At 39.6% G+C, this 21,623-nt stretch overlaps 1 protein-coding gene across 5 annotated transcripts in view; it reads left to right on the top strand.

Annotated features, from left to right (window-relative positions):
• PDE4D (phosphodiesterase 4D) overlaps nt 1-21,623 on the top strand; it is a 467,524-nt gene that overhangs the window by 405,938 nt on the left and 39,963 nt on the right. For all 5 annotated transcript variants that reach the window (XM_033086046.2, XM_033086045.1, XM_033086047.2 and 2 more), the window contains one exon: nt 19,417-19,529. In XM_033086046.2, coding sequence (XP_032941937.1) covers nt 19,417-19,529 — 113 coding nt within the window. The remainder of the gene's footprint in view (nt 1-19,416; nt 19,530-21,623) is intronic.

The raw sequence follows: 21,623 nt of genomic DNA, 5'->3' as shown, positions 1-21,623 counted from the left end.
AGCAGTTTTAGATAGATCACAGTAGTTGGAACATAGGGGCATAATTTTGACAAGAATGGCATAGCTTTGCTAATATACAGACAAGAAACTGCAGTAGAGCTGCAAATGTCAGTTTAAAGGTGAAGGGACCAGATAAGTAACTTCTCAGGGATGAGTCAGAAATGAGATCAGAAAATAACTTGTAAAATATTTAGACCCTAATGCAAACTGATAATTTTTGGCACATTGGAAAAGGAGTAGCCATAAGAGGGATGTTATGAATAATGTGAGCATACAGAGACTGAGCAAGTTATGGAGATCAGGTCTATATTCATTTTTTCACAAAGTTTTAAAACTATCTTGTTATCTATTTTCTTGGTGGAAGTTAGGGCTTGGTTTGTGCCAATTGCCAGATCCTGCTACCATGAAGTACCTGCTGGGTATATTCTTACTCAAGCCCTGAAATTGTTTCTAAGAACTATCTAATAAACATGTTTCTTTCTACCTTAATGATGCTTTTGTAACTTTTACTGGAATTGCATTGATGCTTACAGGTCTCCTACTGATCAGGTTAACACATGTAATAGCTCATAAGAGGAGCTATTTATTTTCTAGATTTGCCTGTGCAAGCCTGAACTATTAGGCTCTGCAAATCGATGCTAACAACATGAAAAGAAAAAGCAATAGGCTTTAAACCATAAAGTAAGTTACACTTAATCGATATAAACAATAAAATCTAGGGTCTTTTGGGCAATATTTTGAGAAAAATTAGAAAGGCCATGCCTCCATGTTAGCCAGGCGAACAATTTAAAGTTCTTTGGTGTCTTTGTTTAAAGATACTAATGGATAGGGCTGTGCTGCTATTAAATAGCTCTGACTGAATTCAAGGAAACTCTAAGAATAAAACTGCATGTTTAATGTTTATTTGTGACTTCTGATAGCTAAATACAGGAATTCCTTGTAAGTCATTATGACTTTTTCATAATTTCCAATAAGAGAAATAATAGCAATATGGGGTATGAAATAAAAGAGAAGTATACAGGTTGTGTAAGTATATTCAGTGGAATAATGGAATAGTTCAGGAAATGTTCAACAATAAAAAACCATTAGGCATCCATGAAGGCTGTTATAGAGAGTTTTTTAAAGGTCATGCTTGCGTTTAACTTGGTGATAAAAGAATAAGCTGCTTTTCCTAGGTACTTTATCTGAACATCAAAAACACAACTGGAAAGAAACCATAAAATCAATAACATCCTTTTGTTTTGTTGACATTATGTGCATGGAGCTACATTAACTGTACCAAAAATATCCCTTTTGTGTCAGTGAGTTCCAAGAGACAAAGAAGAAGAAAGAAATGAATACACTGCCACTTACAGAGTAATAGCTTAAAAAAATAATAAGCATCCTGTGCTGGGTACTGCATTTTATTTTAGTTTAGTTTAGTTTATTGGAAAAACACAGTCCTTTCTTGTGGACTTCGGACAAAAATTCTTCACTTTTCTGCCTGTACCTTGTTTCCTTTGGGCATGACATCACACTGAAACATGACATCACTGCAAAACACGAATTTAAATTTTATTACTAGTGCTTTAAATTTGTTTACACTTGAACTTGGCATTGTCTTTTAAATCTATTGATATCTATTATCCCTTACTCTTTCAACCTTCTCACCAGTGCTGGGATTTTTGAGGATGGTTCTGTTCAGGGCCAGTAGTGGGACTTAATGATGCTTGTGGGTCCTTTCCAGCTCAGCTTACTCTGTGCTTCTGTGATTCTGAGTTAGAAAGATATGGCAGGGCAAACTGAATTTATGTGTACAGATGCACAGTGATAAACAACTTTCTGGTCTCAAACCTTTAAATGATTGTGTGGACCACAGGTTTTTTTTCTTCTTAACATCTCACCTGTGACTACCTTCATGCATTTTGTTGCTGCAGATGTCATGAACTTGAGTGAGTGGTTCTGAATGTTTATGCATATTAGAGACTTTAATAGAGCGTACTTACACTAGTCTATTTATAGTGATAAAAAAATGCTAATCTGATTATGAAGTGCTTCTCAATAGTATTTGTCACTGCCCAAGTTGACTAGGGCAGTGAAATCCTTTGTAGTTTATATGTAGGGAGTATAAACCAGTGTTTATGTAAACAGCAAAGTAAGAAAATTATAAACTCAGTGGCTAATTTTGGGAGCAACTTAGAGCTGTTAAAGATCCTAGATGAATTATTTGCGTCTAAAATAGTAAACAGGAGTAATCAGAATTATTTTAAATTATGAAGAAGCCACAACTGCTCTCATTTATCTTGGAGACAAAATGAGAGTGAAGGGAAAATTAACCTTAGTCTTTTCCAGGACATCACCAAGTGTGACGATCTAAGGACATACCCCATTGCTGCACTCATCTGTGGGAATAATGATCTAAGATGCAGTGGTAATGAGCTCACCCTGACGACCTTTTCCTTTTGGGTAACAGATGTCTGTAAATTTCCAAAATAATTTCAAATATGAGCTACTAATCACATGGAATGTGCTTTAGCTATGTATTAGGATAGAATCATTTGGGAATTTGTTGTACGATGATAAAAGTTTTTATTTTCACATACATAACTCAGAAACAGTTTTGGTAGGTATGAGATTCCTTTGTAAGAGATTAGGTAAATACAATCCCTGGTTCCAAGAAACACTTATGTTTTGGCCTTGTCCTTCACTGTTGAGTAGTGTGCTCTTACCCCATCCAAAAGCTCATACCGCTTAAGTAATATATTATAAAATATCATTTTATATTTAAATAGAAAACAAAGTGTAGAAAACATTAGGAATTTTGATGAAATAAGTTTATTTCTGGTGGAAGGATAATTTAGAATTCAAAAGAAATATGACAGAACTGTTTGCTTGCACTCCAAATTTATCCATGAAACAACAGAGAGCAAAATTCCTTTAGGAATACACTTCCTTCAGCATATTCCTCCTCTGTCACATTGTGGCTGCATAGGCAAGCATCTCAAACTTCTCTTGTGTTGATGATGTTGATTAAAAGCATTGTAATCTGATGTCCGTCTTAGTAATAGGTTTCATTTTCTGACAAACAGAATTGCACAGACCTCCTTATGATGTTAAACAACACAGCAACAATTGGAGGTTTTTTTGCTTTGCCCAAACTTTGCTTTTTTTCCAGACCTGATGCAGGACTCATGGCTGATGGCTACTGTAAACCACTAATGGTATTTGCACCAACAAAACTTGACCTTTTTAGCAAGTATATCATATTCTGCCTGAATGCTAGGGAGATTACATTTCTTCTCACATTCTCTTCCATCGTGAATTTCTTCTTCCACCTAACAGTTTTGCTAATAGTAAAGTTTTTCTCATAATAAGCAAGCAGATCTTACTTTATAAGATTTGCTTCCCTAGCAGACTCAACCAGAAACTTCCTATATTTTTGTTTATTGGAACAGATATAAATGGAATACTTGGTCCCATCCCAAACATAACATTTTGCTCTTTTGGTTACACTGAGGAGTGGTACCACAGTCTTTGGTAGTGCAGTGTTATGGAACACTTGAGTAAGATATGTCTTTTATTTTCTCTGAAAACTTGCCATCACTACTATATTAACTTTAGCTGCAAGTCATATTTTGCCCCAAAATTATTCTCCCGTAACTGGTGATTCAAGTCAAATTCTTGTTTTATGAAGAAAATGTAGAAGATTTTGAAGGTAAGACTTTGAACAGGGTACCTGAGAACCATTTTTAATCACATTACTTCTAGATAAATGTGATTCCTAAGTGAAATCCTGAGCTGAATTTCAGAGATCTGACTTCTGGTCACAGTTGTGGATAAGCAAGGTATATGGTATCGATTTTATAACTTATTTTCCCCCTCTGTCTCTCTGTTAGAATACAGATACTTTAGGCTGTGGACTGTGTCTTAATAAAATGTTCTTCAGTAAGTGTCAGTAGAGACTTGAAATTCAGTTTTTTAACTTTTTTAGCATTTCTATAGTATGTATAATTAATCCACCTTAAACCAGTTAGTGACCAAGCTTCTGTAGGAATGTACAAATCCATTAAAAGAATTGTGTTTATTTGATTTTTTCATGTAATGTAATTAATATTTCCCATTGCCTCACTTTGTTTCTCTGTAGTAAAACAAAAAGTCATTAAATAGGTACCATAAGTTTATCTAAACTGAATTTTCACCTGTTATTATTGCTTAAAAAAATCTATACTGAGAACACTTGTAAGCAGATGAATGCTACTCTTATGTGAAATCTTACTCTAAAACACTGAGTATTTCTTCCACTTGATCTTCATCTGTAAGGAATTACAGAATTTTTGGCTGGGTTCTTTTCATGTAACGATACTCCACATATTAAGGATGGGGAGCTGGAAGGCATGATGAGGACACTTACCAAGAATAATTCGCTTCTACTGCATGGAGCAGCTCAAATATTGTATTACAGTATGTAATTTGGGTGTGCATACTGACTGTAGTTCAAAGCATTTCATCAATCTGCAGCAGCAAGCTGAGCTTTCTTTGGGCTGTTTCCCTATATATTTACTGAGCAAACTACATGCAGCACTTGAGGAAGAGATTGTCATTTCCAGCTATGGGCAGAGTTCTCTTTGGAATATGAAGAAATTAATCTGAGTCCTTCTCTTTCCATTTTTTTTCTAATGACTATCATATTATGCCAGTTATTCTTGTGGCCTTCTATTCAAACTTAAAACCCCTTTGCTGGCACATGCAGGTAGATGGTAAGAGTACAGTAATATCACGATTATAAGCTGCACCATTTTGACTAAAATTTTGCTCCCACCCTGGAAATGCGACTTACACTCAGAAGCAGCTAGTATGTGAAAAATTTTCTGAAATTTCCAACCTCGGCAGTGCAGCTGAGATGCCAAGCTGAGCACCTGCCAGTAAAACCCGGGATTGCGCGATTGTTACAAATTGGTTACTCTGTTGCGCGGCGGGTGAAGGCGGGTGAAGGCGGGCTCCGTGCCGGCAGCGCGGGGGGGAGGAGATGGAGGGCTCTGTGCTGCCTTCCCCTTGGCCCGGGGGGGAGAGGCGGGGGGCTCCCGGCCCCGCCTGCTACTGCCACCGCAGGAGCAGGCAGGCTCCGCCTCTGCCTGCCGCTGCAGCTGCGGGAGCACAGGGGCTCCTTCCCCTCCTGCCGTGGCTGCCACAGGTGCTGGCAGGGTCCATCCCCGCTTGCCACCGTGGGGCAGCACTGAGCCAGGGCAAGCGAGCCCGGTAGCAGCAGCAGCCGGCCCTGAGTGGCCCCGCCAAGCAGCAGCGCCAGGCTGGGCCACCTGGCCCCATTGGCAGCCCCAAGCGGGCCGAGCCCGCACAGCCCAAGCCGAGCCAGTAAACCCCGCGATCCCGCAATTCTGTTACTATTTGGCAACTTTGTTGCACACGGGTCCTCGCTGTGAACAACAGAGCGGCTTATAATCAGGTGTGACTTGTGTGTGGACAAAGAATGAAATGTTGCTGACACGCAGAGATGCGGCTTATAGTCAGTGTGGCTTGTAATCGTGAAATTACTGTAGTTGTGGAGCTCTCTGTGAATTGGTAAAAGAATTGTTATATCCTTATATACATGCTATTTATTAAACTTTAGCAGTGTTCTCAAAAGCAGGCTTCTGCCAGTTCAAATTTGTCATCTGTAACATTTGGAGACATTAGATTTTTTTGGTCAGTTGAATCTGTCTGGTTTTCTTGTCTCTAAACACTTTTATGTGGTTCTCCTACCCTTTATCTCTACATATTCCTTTAGACTGTGCTCTGACAGTTTTCTCCTTCAGCTTGAAGGGATGGGAGAGATAGAAGGTGCATTTCTCCTTATCCTCAAGCAAAAGCCCAAAGACTTTAAACTACTTAGGTCTTTACCCATCCTTTGCTTTGTCAAAGCAAAGATCATCTGAATCCCAGAAGCTGTCAGAATTTTACAGGATTCTGTAGGAGTAATTCAGGGCTGTAAACTACCTGATCCAGTTGAAGATGTCTTTGTTCATTGCAAGAGGTTTGGACTAGACAACCTTTAAAAGGTTCTTTCCAACTTGAGCTGCTTCATGATTCTATGAATCTGTGAAGCGTCTCTGTAAGGAGGTAAAAATACACAATTTTGATGACTGTAAGGTGCATGTGTTTCACTTCACTGCACCATCCCAGAGGAAAAAATCAGATTGTCTTATTTTTTGCACAGCACATACCTTCCTGCTGTGAGCTCTGCAGCACACAGTAGACCAGCACAGCCTCCTTCCTGTGACTATTCATATTAGACACTCCAGGGTGCCCCAAGCTGCAGTTCACCAGTGCCTGGCAAGCAGGGCCATCTGCACTCAACCAAGCTCAGGGACTGTTGTTTTTCTTTGAGAAACAAATATTGTATTGACAATGAACTGTTTTAAGGTTTGTGCGAGATAACTTTGTAGATTATGTAAAACACTCATTTTTGCCTTTCACATTTTGTTACCTTGACCACTTACCCAAACTCACTGGAAAACATGGCTTCTCCTGTTTGTTGGACTAACGTTACAGATTTATCTTCTTACTCCTGAGTTTGAATTCATTTGTAGAAACAAATGTAAGCTACAGACCACATCCTCACCTACAGTAAATCAGAGTGCCACTATTAAAATCTGATACCTACCTATTGGCTAAGATGCAGCCAATTGTTTTTTCTACTACTTCCTTTGCAGAGATGTACTGTGCTTTAGAAGATAAAGTGTTAAAAAATACCCTCTGAATACAAAACACTCTCCTTGCCTTAAAAAAAGAAAGGTGACCTTTACACTGGACCTAATGGAATTTAAATCAGAACACTCTTCCGTATTTAAGGTTAAAACATTGCGAAACCCATTAAGAAACAATCTAGAGGTCTACAATAGTTGTGTCACAGAGGTTAAGAGAATTTACCTGGTAATCAAAGCCTGATTTAATGCTTTTTATGGTAGAAGATTCAGCTACTTGTTCTAACTTGTTATGTGTTTATTTCTAGTGAGTACACATTTCTTTTAAAATAATCAGTTTTTAATTGATTCTGATCAGTAGCAGTGTTTCTCAGAATTCAGAATTGGGCCTAATCCGGTTCAATATCTTTATTGATTATCTGAATTAGGGGATTGAGGTTACCCTCAGCAAATTTGGGGACCACATCATGTTGGGTGGTAGTATTGGAAGACTTTACAAAGGGGTTTGGAGAGGTGAAATAGATGGGCTGATACTAACAGTATGAGGTTCAACAAGGCCATGTGCTCCATTTTAACCTGGAGCCACAACAACCCCAGGCAGTGCCACAGGCTGGGGCAGAATGACTGGGAAGGACCTGGGGGTGCTGGTGCCAGCAGCTGAACATGAGCCAGGGTGTGCCCAGGTGGCCAAGAAGGCGAATGGCATCCTGGCCTGCATCAGCAATAGTGTGGCCAGCAGGAGCAGGGCAGGGATTGTCCCCCTGTCCTGGGCACTGCTGAGGCCACACCTTAAGAGATCAAAAAAGAAAACATAACCTCCACTGTCGTTTTACAACCTCTATTCATCACTCCTTTAATCACTCCTGAGTACTGTGTGGAGTGACCCTTCAGTGAAATTCTTGTTTGTTGTAGGCAGCGGGACTTATGCACAAGAATTCCTCGGAGCTGGGGTTTTAGCTGATGTTCTTTTCCTATTGAAAAGTTTTGTAATCTAATGACTATTCTTCAGTTTATAACCTTTTCCCTTTTATAAAATTCACTATCTCGTTCTGGAGTCTGACCAAATTAAGCAGCTGTTCCTGTTTTACACCTGATATTATTCTTTTTCAATCAACTCCTATATTCTTCATTGAATTTCATTATCTACTGCAAAGACTTTCACAATAATCAAAGAAAATGTTAATCATAACTATATTTGGTAATTTTTAACTCCTCATATGGGGGACTTCCCTCTAGCAAGTACAATAAACTTTATGTTCATGCTGCTGAACACTAGTGCCCACCAAACCTGCTCTATCACTCCCCTCAACTGGACAGGGAGAGAAAAAACAATAAAAGGGTCACAGGTTGAGATAAGGCCAGAAAGATATTACTCACTGGTTACCATCACAGGCAAAACAGACTTTCTTGGAAAAATTAGTTTTGTTTATTAACCATCATATCAAAGTAGGATAAAGAGAATTAAAACCCAGATCTTAAAATCTTAAAATCTTAAAGTCACCCTTCCACCTTGTCCCCTACTTCCTGTGCTTAACTTTTTTCCCAGTTTCCTCTGCCTCTTCCCCTCCATTTTTGCTGGGGACTGGGGAAGGAGGTTACAGTTAGCTCATCACACATTGTTTCTGTCATTGCTTCTTTCTCAAGACTGGACTACTTCACCTGCTCCATCATGTGATGTCTCCCACACAAGACAGTTCTCTGTGTACTACTCCAGTGTGAGCCCTGATTGCAGTTCTTCACAAACTGCTCCACCATGTGTCACTTCCATGGGTGCAGCCTGCTCCAGCATGGGTACCCCACAGGATCACAGGTCCCTGCTGGGACCTTACTCCAACCCAGGTTTCCTGTGGGGTCACAGCTGTCTCTCAGGCATCCAGCCGCTCCAGCATGGGTCTCCTCCCTGGGCTGCAGGGCCACAGCTGCCTCACTATGGGCTGCACCAGGGGCTGCAGGGGAGCCTCAGCTCTGACCCCTGGAGCACCTCCTGTCCCTCCTTCTGCCCTGATCTGGGTGTCTGCAGGGCTGCTCCTCTCACGTATTGTCACCCCACTCTCTTTTGGTCACAATTTGTTTCTGCACAATAACTTTTTTCCCCTCTCAGATACATTATCCCAGAGGCATAGCCACTGCCACTGACAGACTCAGTCTTGGCCTGTGGTGGGTCCATCCTGGAGTTGCCTGGCACTGGATCTTTCAGACATGGAAGAAACTTCTGGCAGCTTCTCATAGAACCCACCACTGTAGCCCCTGCTACCAAAACCTGGACGTGCAAATCTAAAAGATACTTCTTTTTAAGGACCTGTAGCATAAGTCTTTATTGCATAGGTCCCCAGTAGAGATCAAGTTGGTTGAAATGAAGGGATCAACATGTTTTCCCTGGAACTTCCTGTTCCTTTCAGACATTCATCACCTATCTATCTTATCTTCACAAACTGAATAAGCTTCTTTTGCAATGAAAAGGATTTGGGTTGTCCTCACTGTAAGTATTTTAAATTCGCTTCTTTCAAGAAGAATGTCACTTACCTACCCATTGTGCATCATCTTAATCTGTTCTTTCACTGTCTTTATCAGACCTGTTTAAAATTATTTTCTAGTTTATGCAATATCTGATTTCAAGCTATCACTTTCCTCTTATCTGTTAGTCAGTCTTTCTTCCCTCAAAAAACAATTGGAATTAGTGTATTTTTGCACAAGTTTAAAGATGAACTGCTGTCTGTAAAAATTATAAGACATTTAATACAGTTTAAAAATTTTAAGTATCTTATTTTCCAATTCCTGCATTTAACTGATGACTGATAACATTTTAAATGCCTATGCTTCTCCGAAAAAATTTTTAAAGACTTGTATTTCTGTTGGGTGAACTGATTTCACCAGCAACATGTCAAGGAGCTCTGCTCTAATCAGCTCTAATTCTTCAGGAGAAAAGTGGTTTTGGTCCCTAGATCTCAGGACATCTTAGTTTGATTTTAAAATACAATTTCTGGAAACGATGAAGTTCACCCACGAATTTTGTAACTGGGACTAAAATGGTTGCTTTTTTTTTTCCTTCTTAAAAAAAAAAATAAAAGGAGTTTTGATAACTTCTATGGTTCAATTTTGTGTTTTGTATTTTGAATCATATTACTTGGGTTGGGTTTTTAAAATTTCTATTTTGATTTTTACTTGTTATGTTCTTTGTCTTTTATATTGTCTTATGGTTTGACAAAAAGCAAAATGAGAAAAAAAAATGTACTGGTCATTTGCAGACCTAGAAGGAAAGAAGCTTCCTGTTTATCTATATCAGAAGAACATTAACAGAAAAAAAAACTAGGGGAGAAGACCCAGAGTTCTGATGAATTTTTACCATCTAATCCTGAATATATCTTTTGAGAACTTCTAGAATAATATTTTGAAATATTTATAAACAGATAGGCTAAAACTAAGGAGATTATAAAAATATTTATGACAATAGTAAAATTTCCATTAGAATTACCTAACTAAAACCCGTTTATCCACCATCTTAGTCTTCTACCTTGTAGGCAAAAAGGATTATTCACTTCTTCAACACTGTCACAGAGAAGTATGGAATTTTACAAGAGATGGAGGAGATGATCTGTACATTTTGTAGAGTAAGAGTCTATGTAGATTGAGCACATATTCACTGGGAATAATCAGTCAAGGGTATCCATTCAGACAAGAATTCCACATTTTTTCCATTGTCATTAGTAGGGCATGAGGGTCCAGTGATAAGGAGTGTGCTGCTAACCCAAAGGTTGGTTCAGACACCACTTCACCTCAGAAGAAACCTTTAAATAAATATTAAAACTAAAAGAGATTTTTACCAGTTGCCTCTGTTCTTAGTTTAGGGAAGAGTGCAAAAGTATAGCCTCCCTGTGCTATGTAAATACAACCCAGCTAATCGTATATGGAGGGAAGAACCTTTCACTAATGGAAAGAAGGAAACTCCATTCATGCTACTGCCCTTTCTTCTGCTCTCAAGAATGAAGGTGATTGAAGTTGTGTGTTCTTGTATTTCTCCTTTTGCTTTGCTTGAAAGAAAGCATTCTCCCTGCTAAATAGCTGAGGTAAGGCTGAGACCTTTCCTCTCTCCTTCAATATCTGAGATTCTGAGATAAAGCCTCTCTCTATCTGCTCACTCTTTCCATCAGTTAAGTTAGTTTATCTTAGCAATACCATGCATCTCTGTTTCAAATTTGAATAAGCACCAAAACCAGTTGGACATTTTAGAATGCTTCCCTTAGGAAATAAGTGTGCATTACCAGCAACCACCTATCAACTTTTGAAATCACTGACCACTGCCAGCTAAATCTGAGAGCGAGGTAGTGATTTATTAAATATATTAGTTATAAATCATGCAAAAATTGAGAATTTATAAAAGAGATCATTAACACTGTCTTTAAACACACAAACAAAAACCCACAACATGCAATTTGAGCACATTTCTTGTTAGACACCAAAGGATTTATATGAAGAACAGCCAAAGTAAATGGCTTAACTCTTGAAAAGCTTTCATTCAGTTTTCCCACTTTACTGGACACCAGGAATTCTACTCAGGTGTTTTGGCAAAAACAGATTAAGCTTTTTTAAACTTTGGTATTTATATTTTTTTAATATAGTGTGAACGCAATCTGCACCATTGAGTGTCAGGAAGCTCAGCAAACACACAGACACAAAAGCTTAAGGAAGTTTTTTGCTTTGGTACTTACACATCACTTTATTTTTCTTTTATTCCACAGTGACAACTGAATATGTATTTGTAAAGTTTCTGATGGATACTCAAAACCAAACTGATATAATAAAATTCTTTCTCAGATGGAACTCCCAATTTTCTCATTTCAACTTGATCTAAGCAAGTTCCAGTTGAAAATAAACATTTTGTTACAGAAGAGTTTCTAGGCTTTGGACCTATTGACATCTCAGGCAAAACCAATATTAATCTGCTTAAAAGTGAAGCTGATGATTTCTAATGGGCACTTTTAAACAAAAACTTGAGCTGTTCCTTTGTGTTTCGATTATATGTCCTAAGAAAGCAGGAAAACAAACTCTGACTTTGTGTTTTTAACAGTGAAATTTTGCATATTTACTTTTAGTGATTTGTACTTCTTTGAGTTCATCATAACATCCATATAATATATATGAAATGAGCTCTTCAGCAAAATCCTGATGGTAACAGTGTAATGTCATTTGATCCCTGCTAGTAGGGACTATTACAGAATTGCAACCATGACAGCATGGCCATTTGAGCCACCCTCTATTTTGCAAAAACGTCTTTTATTTTTTTCAATTGCTAATTTAGTCACAAAACTGTTGAAGCTGAAAGGGACTTCTGCAGGCCACATAGTCCAATTCCCCTGCTCAGGCAGTGCCAGCTATAGCAGATTGCCTAGATTATGTCCTGTTGACTTTTGAAGATTTACAAGTATAGACACTCCATAGAACAACCTGTGTCAGTGTTCAGTCACCCTCACACTGAAAGTTTTGCAGTGTTTAGAGGGAACATCCTGTATTTAGTTTGTGCCTGTTGCCTCTGATTCTGTTCCACTTGGTAAATCTTTCCCTACTCTCATTATGTTGAATCAATAGCAGTATCCTTCTTGGAAAGAAACTGGCTTACAACTTCAGGGAAAACTGATTTGAGGATATATCCTCTCCACTACAAGAAACATTTTTTCTATTATACAAAGAGTAGGGTAAGAAAGCAACTTGAGCAATGGGTCCATTACTGAAGTAGTTGTCCACATGAGAATAGAATTGACACAATTCTTTCACAACTGTTGTGAGAAAAAGAGATTTGAAAAAGAAACAGACCTTTTCTCAAAATCAAGTTTGTTCATGAAAAGGAAGCAATAAAAATACATTAGAAGGACACTGTACTACTTGAGCTACTTGAAAATCAAGAGCTTCCTTCTTTTTTTTCATTTTGGGCAAGGTTGATTGCTTGATGAAAAGGCTTAAAGGCTTGCTTATTTTTGCCAGTGAGTAAGTGATAGTGGTCCTTCTGGCAAATTCTTACAGGCAGTGGAGTAAGGAATGTGTTAGTGCTTTGCCAAATTGGTCAGAGGGGAAAGGAGCACTGGGTAGGAATGAGTGGTAACAAAAGAACATTCATTTGGCCTTGCTGGATATTTGATAATACCAAAGAGTGGATTTAAACATTCATACTGCAAAATTTTGGTGTGCTTTCCATTGAGGTAGTAAATTATTTAAATAAACTGTCTGTGTTGAAAGCATGTTTTCCTTCTTGGCTTCAACTGAAGACACTTTTTTTGATATTCTGCCTTGCTATGGCAGTTTATTTAGATAATTTGCAAATACTTCATACATAAATTCTTCTAGACTTTGGGAGAAATTATATCAGTATGAGTAACTTTGTTCCAGAGCTTTTTTTCAAGAAATACATAAAGCGATTAGAGGAAAAAAAAACCACCATAATTTAGCAGTCCCACACAGAGAAACCGAGCCACATAGTGAGAGCCTAATGATACAGTTCTTTATTTAAAGGAATCAGAAATGTTTTATTTACTCTAAACTAACTGTTATAGGCCTGTTTCAAGAGCTCAGTAACTTCTTCTTAGATATCTGCTGTGTTCCTGTTACCTGGTTTCATGACAATATAAACACATACTTTTAATCTTTTTGTCCTTGACACGGATTCTTAGTATACAGAGATATTTTCACATGAGATATTTGGTTTGTTCTAAGACGATGAAAGAAAGAAAAAATTATTTCAGGAATAAAAATTATTTTTTTTTCCTAGATCCTCATTTAATGTGTGTTTTGTTCACACAATTCTTTATGCACACCTTTTTTATTATGTAACTATAATCCAGTATTTTGACAAGTTGAGTATAACTTATCAAATTTATAATTTTCCTCCTATTATACCCTGAAAGTTTCTACTTTCTCTGTTCAAGGAGATAAGGCAGTTTTCACAGCCTAAGGCTACTGCTGCTTGCATAAAGCAGTATATCCTTGTCATTTGGACACAGTCTCTGCATGTGTAAGGCTACTAACAGGTACAAGGAAATTTTCTTTACTAGGAGAAGAAATTTGGAGAGATTCCTAGCATGGAAAAGCTGAGTGTTATGAGTAAGACCATAAAGACCCTCACTGAAAAACCTGCTGCAGCTGAGTGGTCTTCCCAGATGCTCACTCTAAAAAAATCTGATCAAGAGTATTTTGGTTTACCTGCGATTGTGGAGAGATGTGCATACATTTCTACATGTTGAACAAAAATATCTCTCATAATTTCATTTGTTCAAGAGTAAGAAATGTGAATGCTTGACAAAGATAGCCGTTTAAATCACAATGTATGTGATTTTCTCACTAAGATCTAAAAAAAAAAAACAGTTTTAAGAAAATGGATGCCATTTCTGTGCTGAATAAGAGCTAACATAGCTATAATTAATAGAAACTATCAATATCAGTTGCTTCAATTTTAGGTCATCAGTTAAGTCTCTAAGTATGAATATCTTCATTTACAGAAAAAGATTGTGCTTTGTACCGCTGAGGATTTTTTTGAAATGGTAGATGTAAGAGAAACTGAAAATCTTGGTTCTGAACTGTTGCTGCAAACTTGAAGCTTACAGTAGACTGAAGAGCAAAAAGATGGTTGGAAAATTCAGGGATGATGTCCAGGGCCTGAATCTCACAGTAGATCATGGAATCATAAAATGGTTTGTGTTGGAGGGTCATCTACTTCTAAACCCCTTGCCATGGGCAAGGCCACTTTTTACCAGACCAGATTGCTCAGAGCTCCATCCAGCCTGGCTTTGAACACTTCCAGGGGTGGCATCCACAACTTTTCTGGGTAACCTGTTCCAGTGCCTCAGCATCCTCACAACAAAGACCTCCCAATACCTAGTTTGAAGCCATTCCCCTTTGTCCTGTCACTACATTTGCTTGTAAAAAGTCTCTTTCCATCTTCCTTGATGGTTCCCTTCAGGTACTGGGAAGCCACAATTAGATTACCCCAAAGTCTTCTCTTTTCCAGGCTAAATTATCCCAACATTTGGCTCTCTGGGCTGGGAGTGCTGTGGCTGGGTCATGTCCAGCCTCTCACCCACCAGCACCCCCAAGTCCTTCTGGGCAGAGCTGCTTTTGGTCTGTTCATCCCCAGGTTGTGCTGATACCAGGGATTACCTCAGCCCAGATGGACAAGCACAAGCACAAGCACTTGCTCTATTAAATCTCATGGAGTTCCCACAGGCCACATGTTCCCAGCTTGTCCAGGAGCCTCAGGCTGGCATCTCATCCTTCAGGTGTGTTTACAGCACATGTCAGCTTGGGGTCATCTGCAAACTTTCTTAGGGTGCACTCTATCCCTTTGTCTATGTCTATGATGAAGATATTAAATAACTCTTGTCCCAGCACAGAACCCTGAGGGCACCTGAGGACTTGATGATGTCCATTGGGACTCTGAGTCCCTGACCAGGACCCTCTGGATGTGGTCATTCAAAAAATTTCTTATCCATCTAACAGTCCACTTCTCAAATCCATCTCTCTCCAATTTAGACAGTAGGATGTTGTGAGGGAAAATGTCCAGGACATCCACACCCCTTCCCTTGTCCACTGATGCAGTCAATCCACCACAAAAGGCCACTGGATTGGTCAGGCAGGACTTGACCTTGGTGAAGCTGTTGCTGGTGCCTCAAAACACCTCCCTGTCCTCTGTGTGCCTTAGCACAGCTTCTAGGAGGATCTGTTCCATGATATTCCCAGGCACAGAAGTAACCCTGACAGGTCATAGTTCACAGGGTACTCCTTTCTACCCTTTTTAAAGATGGGTCCAATGTTTCCCTTTTCCAGTCACAAAGAACTTCACACTGATTACCATGACTTTTCAAATATCATGGAGAGTGGCTTGGTAACTACATTGGCTGTTTAGCTGAGGACTCTGGGATGTATCCCATTGGGTCCCATAGACATACCTATGTTAGAGTTCCTCAGGTAGTCATAAACCTGATCTTCGCTTACAATGGACTTTGTTATTCCAGTCCCCATCCATCTGTCCATCCTCTCAAGAGGTGCGCAAAGAGAGAAATGAAGATTATGGCAACAATTTGTTGAGTACCTCAGCCTTCTTTTCATTTGTTGTTACCAGTTTATTTTTAGCATGGTTTATCGGGGGCACACGCCTTCATGGACTTTCCTTTTCTGATTAGATCTTCAGTTAATTTAGAATGGTCTGGAGGTTTTCAGAGTTTCTTCCAGCAGCCAGGAGCTCCAAAAGACAGTACACATGCCAAGACTATCTGGATCACATCACTGCTCAGCAGAGCTCTTGTCTTGCCTCCAAGACACTCTCATTTTAAGGCAAGTGGTCAAAGCCCTTTGCTGTGTGCTTGCTGAGTCAACTCTTTTCCAGTCTCCTGGCATCACTCAGATTATCTCAACTGATCAGACAATAATAAAGAATCTGTACTTATTTTTTGATTTTGCTGAAATTCATTACAATACTGCAAAGATTAGTACAAATACACTTGAGTGCTTTTCTACTTGAATAGAAAAGTGTAATATTGCTTTTTGTTCTCCAGGAACAGCAGAAAAACGTATATGAAAATCATGACTAACCATTACGTAAAGTGGACACTCTACATAAATATTGCCATATAGTAATCTTTTCCTTTCAAAATTTTTGAACAGAAATTGTTCCCAAATAATGATGTGAATTAAAGTGCAGCCATCTATGGTGGTGTTAGGCACTGTGCTAAGAATCAATTATTTTATAAACATAGACAGTAGAACACTCGTTAAAAATATAGCTGTGCAGCGCCAAATGATTATTTTTTCTTTCTGCTAGCCTTTCATTTGTTGTTTTTCTAGGGTTTTTTTTTTGTTTGTTTTTTGGGGTTTTTTATGTACCATACCGAAAGCTACGTATATTGGAATTGCTTGTAATCTGTAAACTGAAAAGGGAACACTTGCTGTCACTTCCTTTTTTCTAAAAGCATATACAAAGTAACATGCAAATTCTAAAAGCAGCTGGTGTTAAAATGTTCTCTTCCTCATATTAGGGCCTAATGAGACATAAAAAGAACCTTTGACATTTCAAGATACCTCTCATTTACAGAAGTTAATCTGTTTTAGGACTTCATCTACGTGGGGAAGCTTGATCATGTGTCTAAAACAAAAAATACGATTAGTAGATCAGTCCTGGATCTAATTACAGCACACTATCTTAGAAGTAACAGAGAAGTCAGAAACAGTGTTGTGAGGCTCTCAAAGCCGCACAGCTGATAATTATTCTTTTATTCTTAGCTTAGTGGCACCAGAGTGTTATACTTGAAAAGCTGTTAACCTCAACATTTTCCACCACATTGTATAACAACAAAAGTGTGGGCCAAATTTAGAGCTTTGGTACGGTTCAGAAAAAAGCTTTCCTACGGTTGTTCTGCCCTTCAGAACTGCAGGTGTGCTTGTTTGATGGGTACTTTGCCATCATTTAGAAAACCTTTTATTTCCATTTAAGATTGGTCTGACAACTCTGAGTTCTAAGAATTGTCAGGAGGTGCCAAGTCCAGCAAGTCTTAAGCCTAGCATTGGCCATCAGAATTTTACTTAGCCTGAGTGGTCAATCGGGTACCCACAGCAGTCACAGACTCTTTGAAGTGTGGCATTCTGAAGTGGGAGATTGTGAGAAGCATTCTGAGGGTGAGATACTTGTGAGTGATGGATTCTGCTTTCTAATGTGCTGTGAGATGTGCTGGGAAGGTGAATACTAGATAAAGATTGCTGAATGTAAGGTGCCATAGATCATGTATATATTTTTGCTAAATAAATAGCAATCTGAGCATTTAATTAGTTTTATCTGAATATTGTATTCCTTGAGTTTATTTTGTTGCTTTCATTCTTCTTGGGAAAAAAACCTTATCTGCATACTCCCTTAAATATTAGAAGGGAAGTTAAGAAAAAAGATCTTTTTAAGAAAAACTTGGTTCCCAGGATCTGATTTTCAAGAATTGCTGTTGGGCAGGCTTCAGGCTAGCAGGAAAATAACATAATACAAATTTGTTTTCCTGTGTTTAAGAACTAGTGATCTGTGATGTGTGTTGTATTATAGACCGTCATGGATTCTCTTTTGGTAGATAAACAGGCTGGAAACCCTGACTTTATTGGCCAGGGAATTCCCTTGGATGAGACAGCATTTGTAGTAAGTATGTTTCTGAATGACAGGGTTTACAATCTAATGGGAATGGTTTTTGTTGAGTACTGGTTAATGTGTTTACTGAAGGAGCAAGCACTGCAAAATTTTCATTAAATTGTTCTGCCAATTATTTTCAATTCAAATTTCTTCCTGTGTACCTTTTTCAGATGGAAGTGAACTTTATTCAAAATTGTGGGATTTTTTTTGCAACAGCCACAAGTATGTGAAGTTTAGTCATTGTGAGGGAACTTGAAGTTTCTGAACATGTGCTCAGAAACACAAAAAAGATATAGGTCTGGTATCCAGGATTTTGTACAGTAATGCACTGAGCTATTTAGCAGTAGTCCATGCTGGGGTGTTTTATTTGAAAAGGGATTGCATTAATTTCTTTTCCTGATTTTTTGCTTGTCGCACGTTTTGAAAATAAGGTTAATTTGATGTGAAACAAGTCAAGGGAGATGTTATAGATGTCCATAAGAGCCCACTAAAGAAACATTTCTCTGCCTTGGAGTAATGTTTGCATGTAGCTGATCTAGATGTGTCCATTCCAGCAGTTTCAAAACTTGATGTTTCAGATACACAGCTTCCAAAACAAGATACCTGGGCTAAAACTCTCTCAGCTCTGAGTTCAATGCGTAGAAGTGCTCTTGCCTTCAGATCTACATTAGAATAAAAAATAGCCAGGCTTGGTAGGTGAGGCTTGCACTCTGTATATAAGATCGTTTTTCTAAAATTATTTGCACACTGACAGATTTCCTGTTGTTGGGGAATTATTGAAGAAGGGTGTGTCTTCCTGTCTATAACTGAAACTTCTGCAATAGAGTTAGTTACAAGTGGATATTGAGCAGTTTTGGTTAAACCATGATTTTCCATACCATTATTGGGTTCATTTCCCATATTGTTCCTACGTCCTGGAACAAGTTCCAAAACTTTTTCATCGGTTCTTTTGTGCTTACAGCCAACATGCAATACTTCGTGCCTGCTCTAGCACACACACACACACACACACATACACAGGCTTTGGGATAGAGCAGATACACGACTGCAGTTATGTGAGCACGCCTTTGACATCTGGCGCTTCAGCGGGCCAGCGTTGTTCAGAGCACTTACATGTGCTCTTATACCTTTCCCCACGCTTCTGTGAAGGTTGACCCGTTAAGTTGTAATGGTGCCGCGGTGGGTAGGTAAGCGAAGGACGGGCCGGACGGCTCGCCGCCCTGCCGGCGGGGCGCGGTGGGCGCGGGCGCCCTCGGGGCCGTGTCCCCGCGCTTTGCCGGGCTCGCCGCGCCGGGCCGGGGCGCGGAGCGGAGCCGGAGCCTCCCTCAAGAGGGCGGCGCTGCGGGCGGCGGTGGCCCCGGGGCCGCCAGCGAGCCGGGGCGAGGGGCGAGCCCCGCAGCGCCCAAGTTACTCGCCCGCGCTGCCCCGGTGTCGCCGCGGCCCGGCGGAGGCGCAGAGCTGCTGCCCGCGGCGGCGGGATGAGGGAGCAGCGCCCGTGTCCGGGCACCGGCCGGCGGAGCATGGGCGCGCTGCCGCTCCCCGGGAGCCCGGCGAGACGCCTGCTAGCTGAGCGCGCCTTTCTCTGTCTTTTCGCAGAGGAGGCCTACCAAAAACTGGCTAGCGAGACCATGGAGGAGCTGGACTGGTGCCTGGATCAGCTGGAGACCCTGCAGACCAGGCACTCCGTCAGCGAAATGGCCTCGAACAAGGTAGGGGGCGCGGGCCGGGGGTCGCGGCAGCCGGGGGGACGGGGCGGCCGAGGGACGGGGCGCTGGAGCGGCCCCGGGCGGAGAAACTTCACAGGGCCAAACAGTGTCCAAGCGGTGGTTTGGGAGCGGGGGTGGGAGCTGCTTCTCTTGTGGTTTTATATACACCATTATTTTTAATTTCAAGTTGTGAAAGTGGTGCAGATCTTGTAAAGCTACACTGCTTTCTTGTGTGTGTCAGCTTAAACGAGATTGCTCAGGGCTGCTGGCAATAATCTGTTCAGTTGCTCCTTCTTTTCACAGAACCCCATACAAAATTAGGGATATTTCCTAGAATCGATGTAGGAAGTAGCATGAAAGGTGATAAAGATAGTTCTTGAGCCCAGAGGAGCTGTATGGCGAATTCTATTTGTAAACAGTGATGATGACAGCTCTCATAATGCTATTTGTTATGAAAGAACACGCTCTCAACCAAAGTGCCATCACAATAGACACCTACATCCAGAGGTGTGCTTCTGCAACAGAGTGCGCACTCCCTTCACATCCTGGAAGCTGAGGATTTGCATTATCTGGGAGCTCTGTGCCGGGATCTGCTATGGTCTGTATGTGCTTTGAGTCCACATCCTTCATTTATAAGTAAACTTTCTTTCCTGATTTTGATTTGCAGGGAATATGCAGATACATTTCTGGAGTTAGTTTTTTTAGGGTGAATTAATAAAAGTGCTGTGTTACTTCAAAATGTATTGTTACATTTTTTATCAACGGAGTACTTTTAACAGTAGCATATACAAATAGAAATAAGAAGAAAGCTTTGATTAAACAAGATAGTTTTCCTACTCTTATGTCTGTAAAAGCAGCTGATGATATTTTAGTATTTTTTAACCATTTCAGTTGTAATTAATATTTTAAATTGGAAAATAATTTTGCTCAGCTTATGCCTTAATACTCTACTGTCTTGTTGTGACTGCTCTTACCAAGTATCTGCTCTTTGTTATAGACTGTTTTTAAGTTCCTGTTGAAGTGTGCCTGCTTCTCAGATAGGAAGTATTGTTACACTTGTTCAGTTTAATCCTACAGTGTAATATTCCCTGTGCTTTTTTTGGCTGTAGACATTCTTAGCACCAACTTGGTCTCTGTTTTAAGAGTTACCTGACTGGCATTACGCTGTTCTCAGAACTGCATTTTCAGTTTTTAAGGCAGCTGAAAGATCTTGTTATTCAGTACCTATTGTGTATGCATTGGTAAGTTACAAAGTCAAGAGCTTCCAAGGCTGTTTCAGCACTATATGAATCTGAGACTTTTGTTTCCAAAGGGAGTGAGATCCGATCGACACATGCAACCTGGTCTTTCCTTGCTAACAAGTTTGGACACCTGTCGATTTCCTGACTTGTGATGCCTGTATAACCATTCTTTCATAAAATGCTGCATTTTCTTCAAGTTTTTATTTCTTAACTCCCTATAATAGATAAGATGCACAGTGTATTTGTTGAACAGTGAGTGAGGTAAAAAACTGTTTCCAGGTAAAATTCATTGCAAACCAATGTTTTTTTAAGTTTTGCCAAGTATATTCAGATTTTTATAAAAAGAGGATACTTTAGAAATAAAATTTGACAACTGATTTGTATCTGTAAATAGACTCAGAGGTGCTGAGGTGGTACTATATTTTGTTTTTATTTGTTTGAATAAGTAAGCATCTTCACTCTCTTTTTGGAAATCTAACTCCTTCTGTACAAATTTATATCATCTTTCAGTGTTCATTTGGGAGGTTTTGTTTTGGTTGGTAAGATATTAAAAAAAAACAACAACACAAAAAAACCAAAAGAAACCAACAACAACAAAGCGTAAATCTGTGCCCCTAAACCAGTATGTGAGCAATCTTGACTATAAACCAGCAAGCCCATACAATAGTGTGAGAAAAATTAGTGCAGGAGGATTTTCATTTCAGGGGTACAGCTGGTTGTTCTAAAAAATAATTTCAATTCTGATTACTGAAACATACCCAGCATTTAAACAATACCTCCTATTGTAATATAACTGCAAACTTTGACCTCTCAGTGAGGCATATAGGTAAATTACGCTTCTAGTTTATTGAGAAAC

Source organism: Catharus ustulatus, chromosome Z (assembly GCF_009819885.2).
Source record: "Catharus ustulatus isolate bCatUst1 chromosome Z, bCatUst1.pri.v2, whole genome shotgun sequence".
Lineage (NCBI taxonomy): Eukaryota > Metazoa > Chordata > Aves > Passeriformes > Turdidae > Catharus > Catharus ustulatus.
Note: the sequence above shows the minus strand (reverse complement) of the source record. Positions and strands in the feature narration are given on the sequence as shown.